General features: G+C 50.5%; 1 protein-coding gene across 1 annotated transcript in view; it reads left to right on the top strand.

Moving 5' to 3' along the window:
• FAM184B (family with sequence similarity 184 member B) overlaps positions 1-13,697 on the top strand; it is a 137,059-nt gene that overhangs the window by 121,241 nt on the left and 2,121 nt on the right. The window contains exons 12-17 of the mRNA XM_064365907.1: positions 573-727; positions 3,611-3,783; positions 7,526-7,672; positions 10,108-10,225; positions 11,656-11,760; positions 12,902-13,101. Of these exons, the coding sequence (XP_064221977.1) occupies positions 573-727; positions 3,611-3,783; positions 7,526-7,672; positions 10,108-10,225; positions 11,656-11,760; positions 12,902-13,101 (898 nt within the window). The remainder of the gene's footprint in view (positions 1-572; positions 728-3,610; positions 3,784-7,525; positions 7,673-10,107; positions 10,226-11,655; positions 11,761-12,901; positions 13,102-13,697) is intronic.

The following is a 13,697-nucleotide window of genomic DNA, read 5'->3' as shown; positions in this document are numbered from 1 at the left end:
AGTGAGACTGCATCTCAAAAAAAAGAGTTGACATAAATTTCAAATTTTCCAAGTTGAGACCATCACCCCCAGAAGAGGCCTTCGGCTCATTTGATAATTCCCTGTTCTTTGCCTGGTCTCCTAACTTGATGCTGAGGTCAAGCTTTGCCACAGGATTTGGCCCTGGGCTCAGGCCATCCTGCCCTCACCTGCTACCCATCCTAACCAACCAGTAGTGGGCAAGCAGGGGGTTCAGAGTGAAGAACCACTTGAAATTTTGCACCCCAACTCCATCATTTAATAGCTGTGTGGCTTTGGGGATTGTACTCACCCTGTCTCATCCTAAAATGGAGCAGGGGTGGGGAGGGGGTATAATTGATACCAGAAAGGATGGTTGTGGGGCTTTAATGAGAAGAGTTTTCACACATAGCCCTGTGGTTACTGTTATTTGAAAAACGTTTGGGGAACTCAACCCACCACAAGCCTTCAGCAGCCACCCACTCCACCCACCCCTGCTCCAGAGACTGTTGTCCCCATGAGACAGGCTTCAGCCTAGACCCAGCACCTGACTCCCACTGCTCTCCCTCTTCCAGAGTCCCTCAGGCAGGAGCTGTCGGAGCAGCAAGCTGCCTGCTCTGGGCACCAGAAGGACTTGGAGGCGCTGCAGGCTGAGCTGAGGGCTCTGGGCCGACGTCAAGCCAGCAGCCAGTGTCCAGGGGACAGCGAGGACCACACCATCGCCACAGAGGTCAGCACCCCTGCCCTTGCCCTAGCCACACCCTTCCCAGAGCAGCATCAGGGCTGCAGTGAGAAGCCTCATAAGAGACGGGATCTGAGGCCGAGTGCAGTGACTCACACTTGGAATCCAGCACTTTGGGAGGCAAAGCCAGAGGACCTCTTGAGGCCAGGATTTCAAGAGCAGCCAGGGCAACATAGCCTAGACTCTCTCTCTACAAAAATTTTAAAATTAGCCAGGCGTGGTGGCATATGCCTGTAATCCTGGCTCGGGAGGCTGAGGCGGGAGGATCACTTGAGCCTAGGAGTTCCAGGGTGTAGTGAGCTATGATTGTACCATCGCACTCCAGCCTGGGCAACACAGCAAGACCCTGTCTCAAAAAAAAAAAAAAAAAAAAAGAATGGGCTCTGGGTACCCAGTCATTCCCCTGCCCCCTGCCTGAAGTGGGGAAGACCCTTCTCCACAGGCCTGAGGGATCCTGCAGGGTCTCGTCAAGCAAAAAAAAAGGTTTTAAATGCTGCATGTTATTTATCATTCAGATGCAATGGTATCTCAGGGTGTTGGTGCTAGACAGGCCCTCAGTGCAGCTGCTCTGGGCCACTCCTTTGGATCTGCAGGGGAATTTCTCAGACCATCTCCCAGATAGGCTCCGTCTAGACCTTGCTGTTCCCCTAAGTGGAGCAGCCTTGTTGTCACCCAGGCTCAGTACCCGACTCTCCTTCCACTTCCTGCTCAGACTTTGCCCATCAGCCCCTTCCCTGCACGTCCATCATTCCTGGTCTAGCTGGGTGGCACAGTCACCTCCTAACAGCCCAGCCCTCTCTCCCTCCAGCCCATGGTGTACGGCTTCAGGTATTCCCCCAAAACCCAGCACCACTTTTAATAAAGCCTTTGGTGGCTCCCACTGGAGAAAGCTCCAAAATGCTTCAACTTGGCATTGAAAAGCCTCCACCACTGACAATGACCTATAGGTCCTGCCATATTCCTCGCAGTTCATAAACCTGGCATCTGCACCCTCCGTTTGTCCTTCGCCTGTGCAACTCCTCCTGCCTGGAATGCTGCATAGCATATCCCGTGCTGGGGGCTTCCCTTACACACCGTGGCTCCCTCTGGCTCTGAGATCCTGTAGCACGTCCTCCCAAGACAGCTCAGCTGGCTCTAGGATCTACCACCTGGTCCTGTTGGGGACATGCCATTTCATGGATGTCCTTGTTGCCTAGACTGGATCAGGAGTCTTCCGAGGATAACCCGTCTGTTCTGCCTCATTGCCTCCCCAGCCCACTCCTGGCTCTCAGCAGGGTCTCCACCAGTGTCTGTGGATGGTGAGGATCTGTTGGTGCCCCAGTCCTGCTGAAAGTCCTGGGGACAATAGGAATCACGTGTGCCAGACTTAGCTGTTGCTGAGCATAGGAAGGTGATTTCTGGGTTTATGCGAAAAATATTAACAAATGATGAATCACAGGTTAGCCCAGTGGTTAGGTCTAGCAGAGGGAAGACAGAACGTGTTCCATTAACTGTTTAGATGAGTGGGAGCCTCTGGTACCAATGGAAGGGGACAGGGGAAATGCGGGATGGTGACAGCTGGGGCCTGGGCCATGGAGTCAGTGTTCATCCGAGGGCTCTGGATGGAAGCCAGGGAGCACTGAGTACATGAGACGATACCTGGCCACCCGTGCCCCAGCCCTCTCCTTTGCCCCAGAGGAGGGAAGCCCTTTACCCTCTAGAAGGAAAGTGTGGTCTCGGGTTGATACCCCACACAGAGCACAGATGCCGGGGTGTCAGCAAAGAGGAAGAGCCCGGGCAGCAAGTCATAAAGGAAAGGGCGGGGGACACAATGCCAGGCTGCAGCCCCAAGCTGGCCACCGCTGAGCTAAGTGGAGTTCTGTCCTGCTGGGATCTAATTCTCATCTCTGCTACCCAGAGACTCAAGAGGGGAATGCATTTTTCCATCTGTTTCTGTCCCCCATTGGTCAAGGGTGGTCCCCACAGGGCAGTAACCCCCCTGCTCTTGCTCTTCCAGGTTAGGCATGTGAGAGTGCCAAGCGGGTGCCCACAGGCATCCCCCACCATGCCAACCCCAGGGCAGGAAGGCAGAGACATGGAACCTGGGTCACAGATTCTCCCAGGACACAGCTGTGCAATTACGGTGTGCAGCGAGCAAATACCTGCACAAGCCGTCGGGCATATTTGGATTTGAAAACTGTAACATTCACTAGTCACAGATTAAATCTGACCCCATTTGCTGTTGGACAGCAATCTTTGTGTTTCTACCTGAACTACTGACATTCTAGAACAATTTTGTTTAGCAAGCATTCACATGGCACCTATAGAATACACCATGCTAGGTGCTACACAGTTGGAAAGATGAAGCGAGGAATAGCTCCCAATTCAGCCAAGGAAATCAGCATGAAAACATAAATTCTCTTCCGTGTCACCCCTTACAGAGCCAGAGCTGGTGGCGAGATTTGGTGCTATCAGAGGAAGCTTATCAGTTCTCCCCTGAGAGGTGGGGAAGGCTTCACTGAGGCAGTGTCACTTCACTGAACACTCAACTTCACTAAGGGACACGGAGGCAGGCAGGCCGGGCACCTCGGGTAGAGAGCACGGCAAGGGCCTGGGGCAGGTGGAGTGTGGTTGGTGTTCATTTGGATGCAAGCCCCATTCTTGGCTCAGAAGTTTTATTAAACTCTAAGGGCCAGATCTGGCCAAGTCCCAAAGCAGGAAAAGTTTAAGAGACTGGATGGGAGTCCCTGCAGGGGACCCAGGAACCTGTCTCGGGCTCCAGCCTGGGCGGGACACCCGTGGATCTCCATCTCGCCGCAGCACAGCTCGGGCCCTTTGTGCCTTGTCCGCCCCTGCGCCTCCTGAAAACAGCTCTCCTGGTTGCCTTCTCAGGAACGGGGTGGCCCGGGCCAGGCCGGCTTCCCACCGGGCGCTGCTGGGCAGGGTCCGAGCGAGGGATGCAGGCTCTGGGAGGAGAACGCGCAGCTCCAGGACGCGGTGCGGCGGCTGCGCTCGGAGGTGGAGCAGCACCAGCAGGAGGCGCAACAGCTCCGTGACCAGCGCAGGTCGGCGACCCCGCCCCCGACCAGCCTCCCTCCCTCCCCCGCCACAGCGGCTCACTGAGCCTAAGACTTGAAATGGGTCACTCCCTCCGGCACCCTGCCTTGCAAGACACTAGACACTTAATGCGCCAGCATCTCACAGATATTACTCCTCGAACTCATGAAAAGTCCCAGAGTGCCAGAAATTCTAGATCTCAAAACCGCAGAGGAAGTGCCTTGAAATAGAAGAGGGAGTCCTGTTCCCTGCAAATCAGGGCATTTATGAGACCAAGAATTGGACCTAGAAGACACCAAAAGTGTCATCAAATCCAACCTCAGGGAGACAGTATTGTGGAGTAGTTCAGACCGTGTGGTGTCTTCTTAACTAGCTGTGCGCTCTTAAGAGTCAGCTGACCTCTCCCAGACTGAGTCCTCTGTAAAATGGGGATAAGACTCCAGCTTCGGCTGGCGCGGTGGCTCACGCCTATAATCCCAGTACTTTGGGAGGCCAAGGCAGGCAGATCACCTGAGGTCAGGAGTTCAAGACCAGCCTGGGCAATATAGTGAAACCCCATCTCCACTAAAAATACAAAAATTAGCCAAGTGTGGTGGTGTGCACCTGTAGTCCGGGCTACTTTGGAGGCTTGGGAGGGAGGATTGCTTGAGCCTGGGAGGTGGAGGTTGCAGTGAGTTGAGATGGTGCCACTGCACTCCAGCCTGGGCAACAAGAGCAAAACTCCATCTCAAAAGAAAAAAAAAAGGTTCAGGGAGGCTTTCCATTGCACTGTAGTTGTTAGGGAAGGCTGGGCTTTGCACTTTGGTCAACATTGGTAACTCTGCCCCTGATGCATGACCTTGGGTCAGTTTCTTGACCTCTCCATGCCTCACTGGCCCAGAGCATGGGAGGATAACAGGACCTAGCTCACAGGGTTGTCGGGAGAACTGAAAGAGAGAACGTGTACAGGGTTTGGAACGATGCTTGGCACCCAGCACTGATTCAAGAAACGTCTGTTGTCATGGTTCTCAAACTTGAACTTGCATTAGAATCACCTGGAAGGGAGGGGTGTGGTGGCTCATGCCTGTAATCCCAGCATTTTGGGAGGCCAAGGCAGATTGCCTAAACTCAGGAGTTTGAGACCAGCCTGGGCAACATGTAAGAACTCCTTCTATACTAAAAATACAAATACAAAAACAAACAAAAAAACACCAGGTATGGAGGTGTGCACCTGCAGTCCCAGCTACTCAGGAGGCTGAGAGGGGAGGATCACTTGAGCCCAGAGGGCGGAGGCTGCAGTGAGCTGAGATCCTGCCACTGCCCTCCAGCCTAGGTGACAGAGCAAGACCCTGTCTCAAAAAAAAAAAAAAAAAAAGGAAAAAGAAAAAAAGGAATCACCTGGAAGGTTTTCTGAATACATTTCTGGGCTCTACCTTTGGCATTTCTGAATCACTAGAGCCAGGGTGGAGCCTGAAAACCGGGATTAATTAGATTAATTAGCATTGGAATTAGGATTTGCGTTTCTAACAAATTCCCAGGAGATGCTGATGCAGCGTCACCAGGATGCTACTTTGAGTGCCACTGCCTTCTCATCTGTGAGTACTTTACTTCACTCTTGCTGCAGTAAATGGCCAGAGCAAGAGAGTTTTCCAGAGGTGCTGGAATTCTTAATAAATCCTCCTTTTTTAGGCAGAAGCACTCGCTGAGATGAACCAGGGTGTCCTGGAGGCCTGAGGTAGTGCTGGGTACATGGATTCCCAGCCAGAGGTGCCCCTCATGGGAGCTTTGTTAAAAGTCCACACTCTGGGGCCACTCCAGTTGCAGGAGGTCTGAGAGAGGCCTGGATGTGGAAAGGAGGTCCCAGCAGGGGCCTGGATGTGGAAAGGAGGTCCCAGGAAGGGCCTGGATGTGGAAAGGAGGTCCCAGGAGGGGCCTGGATGTGGAAAGGAGGTCCCAGGAGGGGGCTGGATGTGGAAAGGAGGTCCCCGCAGGGGCCTGGATGTGGAAATGAGGTCCCAGGAGGGGTCTGGATGTGGAAAGGAGGTCCCAGGAAGGGCCTGGATGTGGAAATGAGGTCCCAAGAGGGGCCTGGATGTGGAAAGGAGGTCCCAGGAAGGGCCTGGATGTGGAAAGGGCCACCCCATGGAGATGTTGCAGGAGATGTGAGGAGGGGAATCTGGATGTGGAACGAGGCCCCAGGAGACTAGAATGCCCAGTGGAGATTGGGAGGAGAGCCACCAGGAGACGGGGGTTATTCTGAGTCTACACTCACTGGTGAGGGACAGTTCCCCCTGCCAGGGCCAGGTGGCTGTGAAAGAGCTCAGGCCCTAACTGGACTAGGGTCATGAGGCCTCCCTCCCCAAGCGAACAACTGACCTGAAGCTCATCTGAGAGGCAGCCAGGAGCCCATCTGGCCAAGGTGGAACAACTTAGCTTTGGTTAGTGACTCACCATGTGACCTTAGCAACTCCCTAGAATAAGGAGTTTGGATTAGCAACTCCTAACCATTTTACATTACAGCCCCCTCCAAGTGAGAAGAGCAATGGTCCCACTCCTGGGAAGGAATATATTACATAAAATTTGCTTGGACCAGGCCAGGCGTGGTGGCTCACACCTATAATCCTAGCACTTTGGGAGGCCGAGGTGGGAGAAACGCTTAAATTCAGGAGTTAGAGACCAACCTAGGCAACATAGCAAGACCTTACCCCTAACAACAAAAAAAGTGCTGGCCGGGTGCGGAGGCTCACGCCTGTAATCCCAACACTTTGGGAGGCCAAGGTGAGTGGATCACCTGAGGTCAGGAGTTTGAGACCAGCATGACCCAAATGGTGAAACCTCGTCTCTACTAAAGATACAAAAACTTAGTGGGGCATGGTGGTGGGCACCTGCAATCCCAGCTATTCAGGAGGCTGAGGCAGGAGAATTGCTTAAACCTAGGAGGTGTAAGTTGCAGTGAGCTGAGATCGTGCCACTGCAGTCCAACCTGGGCAACAGAGTAAGACTCCATCTGAAAAAAAAAAAAAAAAGAAAGAAAGAAAAGTGCTTGTACCCTCTGAGGGCAATAGACCCCTGAGGCTCTTCTGTAGATCCCGCTGTTTCTCACTAGAGAAATTATCACTAATGAGCATGTACTTTATCCCATGTCCATTCTGGACATGTATTAACACAATTCCTCCTTGCAGTAATTCTGTAAGGTAGGTTCCACTGTCACCTGCATCTGACAGAGGAGGGCGCAGCAGGGAGCAGCTTGCCCAGAATCACACAGCTAGGAAGTGATGGGGAGGCTGCAGACACAGGCAGCCGGGAGTGGGTGGGAGGGCTGAAACACTGCCATCCCACCCACTCCCACCCACTCCCACCCTCCTTTCCGCCCTGGACTGGCGGCCCCCCAGGTCTCAGAGTCCCAGCATTCAGGCGATACTGATAGAGAATCTCAGCCTCCCGCCTCCCTGCTGGCCCCAAGTGAAGAGCGTGTTTTCTGGGGCTCCCCTGCAGGGCTGTTCTCCATCACTTCTGCCTGAAGGCTGTCCCCATGCTCATGTTTCTCCTTCTGAGATGGGAGGGTGCTGAGAAGGGGTCCCACAGTGGGGGTTTGTCCTGGACCCCACAACTCGGAGATCCTAGCTGTCCTTCCCACAGGTATCCTCAGTTCACAACCTCTCCCCACCCAGCTCTCCCAAACTGGGCAGCAACAAGGGGAATAAACCCCAGAACCCAAGGGGTGCCATCCCCGGAGCTGGGCAAGCCTGGCTGTGCTTTCGTCCACCACAGGTTGCTGGAGGAGAATCAGCAAGCCCAGCGGGCCAGGGAGGTGGAGACGCTCCGCCAGGAACACCGGAAGGAGATGCAGGCCATGGTGGCAGATTTCAGTAGTGCTCAGGCCCAGCTCCAGGCCCGGCTGGCCGCCCTGGAAACTGAGTAAGTGAGGCCTTGGGCCCCAGGGAGGGACTAGCAAATGTGCCATTTGGTAGGGTGGCCAACTCACCCCAGTGGCCTTGGGCTTTCCTGGTTTTCAAATGAAAAGTCCTGGGTTCTGGCCGGGCCTGATGGCTCACACCTGAAATCCCAGCACTTTGGGAGGCTGCGACAGGTGGATCACTTGAGCTAAGGAGTTGGAGACCAGCCTGACCAACATGGTGAAACCCCATCTCTACTAAAAACACAAAATTAGCCAGGTGTGATGGCACACGCCTGCAATTCGAGCTACTCGGGAGGCTGAGGCAGGAGGATCACTTGAGCCTGGGAGGTGGATGTTTCAGTGAGCCGAGATTGGGCCATTGCACGCCAGCTTCAGCGACAGAGCAAGTTCGGGGGGTGGGGGGGGTGGGGGTGGGGAGGAACAAGCCAAGGGGTCATCATTCTCCCTTCATTTTATGAGGCTGTATTCCCCTTTCCTGCAGGTCACTGGGAATCTGTGAGGATGAGCATTGGTTTAATCCTCACACTTGGAAGAAATCAGAAGGATTAGGGCTGCTCAATTATGAGCATTTGCTCTGTTCTAATAGTATCATCTCATTTAATCATCACAACAGTACTTGAGGGTAGAGTCGTTATTCCCACTGGTCCCTCATGCACACAGATTGTATTTATTCATTCAACAAATATTTGTTAAGGACCCACAGTATGCACAGCACTGCTTTAGGCTCTAGAGTTACAGCGAAGGACAAAACAAAGACAGTATCCATAGGCTCACAAATTCTGCTGAGGACTCAGATAAGAAATAAGCAAACAGGCTGGGCTTGGTGGCTTATGCCTGTAATCCCAGCACTTTGCATGGCTGAGGCTTGAGCCCAGAGAGGATCCCTTGAGCCCAGGAGTTTGAGACCTGCCTGGGCAACATTGCGAAACTCTGTCTCACAAAAAATAAAAAAAATTTAAAAATTAGCTGGGCATGGTGGTGTGTGCTTGTAGTCCCAGCTACTTGGGAGGCTGAGGTGGGAGGATCATCTGAGCCCAAGAGGTTGAGGTTGCAGTGATCCATGATTGCACCACTGTACTCCAGCCTGTGTTACAGAGAGAGAGAGACTCTGTCTCAAAACAAAACAAAATAGACCCTGTCTCAATAAAAAGAAAAAGCAAGCAGTTAAATACGTAACAGGTGGTGAAAGTGCGAGAAGACAGGATGGGAGTGGCAAGTGTGGGCAAAAGAAGGCGTCTTTGAAGAGGTGACATTTAAGTACAAGGAGGTGAGGGCACTCCTGAGCCATCTGGAGGAAGAGCATTCGAAGCAGATGCCACACCTGGTGCAAAGGCCCTGGGCCTGCTTCACGTTCCTGAAAACAGCCCAAAGTCTTGTGTGGCTAAACAGAGTGAGAGGGAGGGTGAGTGGGAAGAAAGGAGCTGGGCGGAGGAACCCCTGCCCAGATGGGAAGGAATTTGGATGTGTTCAGAGTGCCCTGGGAAGCCATCGCAAGGCATTGGGCAGGAGTGGCATGGCCTGACTGCTGAGAAGAAACGGGGAAGGGGTGAGTGGCAGGAAGACCATTTAGGAGGTGATGGCTGCAAGCCAGGTCCTGACAGGCAAAGCCACTTGCCCAAGGTCAGGCAGCATTAAGTGAATTTAAATGTCACCTGTCTGACCTTTAGCCTGAGTACTTAAAAACTTCTCCACTGTCTCCAATACAAAGCAAAGCATCCAAAAACCAGCAGGAAAGGTTTTACCAGCTACAGTCTACAGGGCACTTGCTATGTAAGACAGGGGCCCATTATCACACGGAATTCTCACAACCACCCAGTTCTATGGCCAGTTTAAGGAAGAGGGAACCGAGGCCCACACACAGGTGAAATGATGCCCAAGGTCACATATCTAGAAAAAAGCAGAGCCAGTATTAGAGCCCGGTCATCTCACCCAAAGCCCTGGGCTCTTATCAACTCCTGTCAGTAGGTCATCTGCAGCCCTAGCCCTGCTCGCCTCCCCACCCAGTTCCTCCCTGGCTTCACACTGAAAAAGCAAGCAGTGGGTACTGGCCATGGGCCATGCTCCGTGTCCGCCAGCAGATGGCACCAGAGCTTTAAGAGAACCTGCAGGCCTCGGGTGGAGTTGGGGGCATGTTCCTGCCCTGGGCTGTTCTCCCAGCAGCATCCCTGGCTCTTGAAGCCCCGCTGTGTGCAGCACTCTGTGCACACAGGGGACCTTTGGTTCCTGGCCCTGCAGCCTCAGGGGACCTGATAGAGCTGGGATCCTGGGTTCTGCCAGCCATCTCCCTGGGTGGCCCTGGCTAAGCCTCTGCTGCTATCTGGGCCTCCCCGACCAGGCTGAACACAGGACGGCATTCCCATCACGTGCACTTGTTCTCCCGCCTTGTTGAGTAATTGCTCTAAGGGGGACCTGACTGCATGCCTGCTTGAAACAGACTGAAAGATTCTGGAGAGAAGCCAGGGAAGGGAGCGTCCAGGCCCGAGGATCTTCAGCTCATAGGCCGCCTGCAGACCCGGCTGAAGGAGAGAGAGGACATCATCAGGCAGCTCACGGTGAGGCAATCAGGGGGCGCCTTGCCCACGTGCCTGCCGGGCACTGCGGGTTCCCCGGGGAGGAGTGTTCACTTGCACCCAGCATTTCTCTAGGTGCCCTAACATCTTGCTTTATAAAGAATCCTTTCGGACTGGGCGCGGTGGCTCACACCTGTAATCCCAGCACTTTGGGAGGCTGAGAAAGGTGGATCACTTGAGGTCAGGAGTTCGAGACCAGCCTGGCCAACATGGTGAAACCTCGTCTCTACTAAAAATACAAATATTAGCTGGGTGTGGTGGTGGGCACCTGTAATCCCAGCTACTAGGGAGGCTGAGGCAGGAGAATCACTTGAACCCAGGAGCCAGAGGTTGCAGTGAGCCGAGATCATGCCACTGCACTGGCCTGGGTGATAGTGCAAGATTCTGTCTCAAAGAAAAAAAAAAAGAATCCTTTCTTTTCTATTATTAAAGAAGACATACTCACTAAAAATTAATACAGGAAAATAGAAGGAAAAAAATAATTTTACTCCCAAGTCTAACAGCATTTGCCCGATGTTAATAATATATATATATTTTTTAACTTACAGAATTTGAGAAAATCTAGAATGGCTTACGTTTGAATTTTAGTAGAATCAATAGATGTTTTTATTGTTCTTCTTTTTGGTAAAAATGACTACCTGTTTTCTACTTAGCAAAGCCACCCCTAGACCCCTTGAAAAGAACCCAACTCCGTCTGATTCAGTATCCACCCAAGGCCTGCTGGTCATTTCTTGGGAATGTCTCCCCCTCCACCTGCTCCCACCCACCCACCTACCTTCTGTATCTCCTGGTGATTTGAAAATTAGGTGACACTGATAAGGAATTATTGCTCATTTGCTAAGTGTGAACAGGTATTGTGAGTTTTTAAAGTAGTCGTTGTTTCTTAGAAATACTGTTTTTATAGAGAAAGTTACGTAATAACTGGAATTTAATACTAATACAGCAGGAGAGAAAAAGAGTGGAAAATGACACATACAGACAAGATTGGCCATACGGTTATAATAGGCAAAGTGGGGGATGGCTTTCATTACCTTCTCTACGTTTGTATATGTTAGAAAACACAAATGTAAACAAGAGGAAGAAAGGTGAAATCCTTTGCATACCTGGAGGTTTTCTTTCTTTGCCTTATTAGCTTTCTGGTTACCTTCACATGCTAAGAACAATTGGATTTCCAGTATCCTAAAGCATAACCTTGCCCTTTTCTTTACAAGAGGGGCTGGGGACATAAAAGATCAAGAGGAAAGGTGCTTCCTCAAAGTGTCAGCGGCTGGCAGTTTGATTCTCACTGCCTTCCCCTTCCTCCCCTGGACTTTCCTTCTCTCTGTATTCTGCCCTCACAGTCATCTTCCTTCAGGTCAAACCCAGTGCTGTGTGGTTAGGTTCACTTAGACTCAGTCGTATTGCTTTTTCAGGAAGAGAGAAGATTTCACTACACAGCATTCCCCAGTGCAATGTCCCACCGGAATCGATCTTTTTCTTTCAATCCTCACCCGGGATACTTGACTCCTTCCATGAAGGTAAATTGATTGTACTGGTTTTAATGCATTATACAATTCTGTTGGTTTCAGTTTTCTTAAAGGTAATCACAGGTTATTGATGGGCTGGTGTACGCTCAGAGAAATATTCATTGGAAAAAAAGGACCCATGAGAAACAGTCCAAAGTACTAATAGTGTTTATATCTGGCTGGGCAGATTATGTGTGATATTTATTTTTTATGGGCTTTTGTATTTTCCAAAATTTTTAGAGTAAATATGTGTCAGTATTAATAACAGCTCTATCTAGGTAATGGGAGGAAGAAGAAGAGGAGTAAGAATCTTCCACTTATTTCTGTACGTATTTTTGGAATTTTTCACATCCAATTCTCTTATCTGTTATCACAAAATCCTAAAGGCTATCACAAAATCCTAAAGGCTCTTTGAAAATAGTATTTTTGGCCAGGTGTGATGGCTCACATCTGTAATCCCAGCACTCTGGGAGGCCGAGGTGGGTGGATTACTCGAGGTCAGGATTTCAAGACCAGCCTGGTCAATATGGTGAAACTCCATCTCTATTAAAAAATAGAAAAATTAGCTGGGTGTGGTGGTGGATGCCTGTAATCCCAGCTACTCGGGAGGCTAAGGCAGGAGAATCGATTGAACCCAGGAGATGGAGGGTGCAGTGAGCCGAGATTGCACCACTGAACTCTAGCCTGGGCGAGACTCCATCTCAAAAAAAACCCAGTATTTTAAAAAATAGTTCACAGGACAAAACACTTGTGACCTAACTAATGTGATCTCATTTGTAGTTTTTATGTACCCCTCAGTGTGACGAAATGTAAGTTTCACTCCAGAAATGTGAATGCATTTGAGGCTAGGGTGGACCCAGCTCCTGCTGAGGGTGTTATATGACCTTCTAAAATCTTAAATAAAATTTAGTTGCAAAACACATCCATCTCCAGAAGTTCTGGTTAAGAGATTGTGAATATACATATATATCTTTATAATACAAAATGAAGATTAGAAGGAAAAGTGCTTTAAAAAATAGCATGTAAGTATATAAATGAAATTGTTGCTTCTTCTCCCGTACAATTTTGATTGGGCGAGCATTATTTGCTTTTACAATAATGCTTTTTTTTTTTTTGCATTGCATTGTGCTAACCTTTCCATTAATACAAACAGAAAAAGAAGATGGAGGACGTGCCCAGCCGCGTGGTCAGCGTGCCGAACCTTGCCTCCTATGCAAAGAACTTTCTGAGTGGCGATCTGAGCTCCAGGATTAATACCCCTCCAATAACTAAATCACCCAGCTTGGACCCAAGCCCCAGCTGTGGCCGGCCCTACAAACCCAACCAGTCTCTGGATGCAAAAACTGCCACAAGGTTCCGGGGGTTGTCGGGGACAGAGGCCCTGATTCTATTTCCCCATAGATAAGAGGGAAATTAGGATTCTTTCTGGCACCCGCTAAGTACTTGGCATTTGGGTGATATAAAGAGTAGCAAAACAAGCCCTGCCTGAAAAATGATAATTTAGCCAAAAGGAAAGACTGTGTAAGAGAAGAGAATTATGTCATTTGGAAGGGGTACTATTCCTAGTACCAAATTCCAGAAGGCCCTTTTTCATGGATGATTAGACAAGGGACACTGAATCACTTAGCTGAAAACTTCAGAATGGGTTACACAAAAGGTAGACCCCATCTGGCCTGGAGGTCTGAATTCAAATCACACTCCTCCCGTTCTTAGCTGTGTGGCCTTGGACAGGTCACGTGACCTCTCCAGGTTACCATATCCTTGCCTCTAAAATGAAGACAATACAGCATCTATCTCATCAGACTAATGTGAGACTAAAGGCATTAATCCATAGGACATGCTTAGCAGAGGACTTGGCACAGAAATCTTCAATATAGTTTCAGTATTACTACTAATACTATTCCTCAAGATTTACTGTATCACCTTGGAATTCTAAAGTCTCTTAATCA

This window comes from Aotus nancymaae, unplaced genomic scaffold (genome assembly GCF_030222135.1).
Source record: "Aotus nancymaae isolate 86718 unplaced genomic scaffold, 86718_ANA_hifiasm-v0.15.2.pri h1tg000006l, whole genome shotgun sequence".
Taxonomy (NCBI): domain Eukaryota; kingdom Metazoa; phylum Chordata; class Mammalia; order Primates; family Aotidae; genus Aotus; species Aotus nancymaae.
Note: the sequence above shows the minus strand (reverse complement) of the source record. Positions and strands in the feature narration are given on the sequence as shown.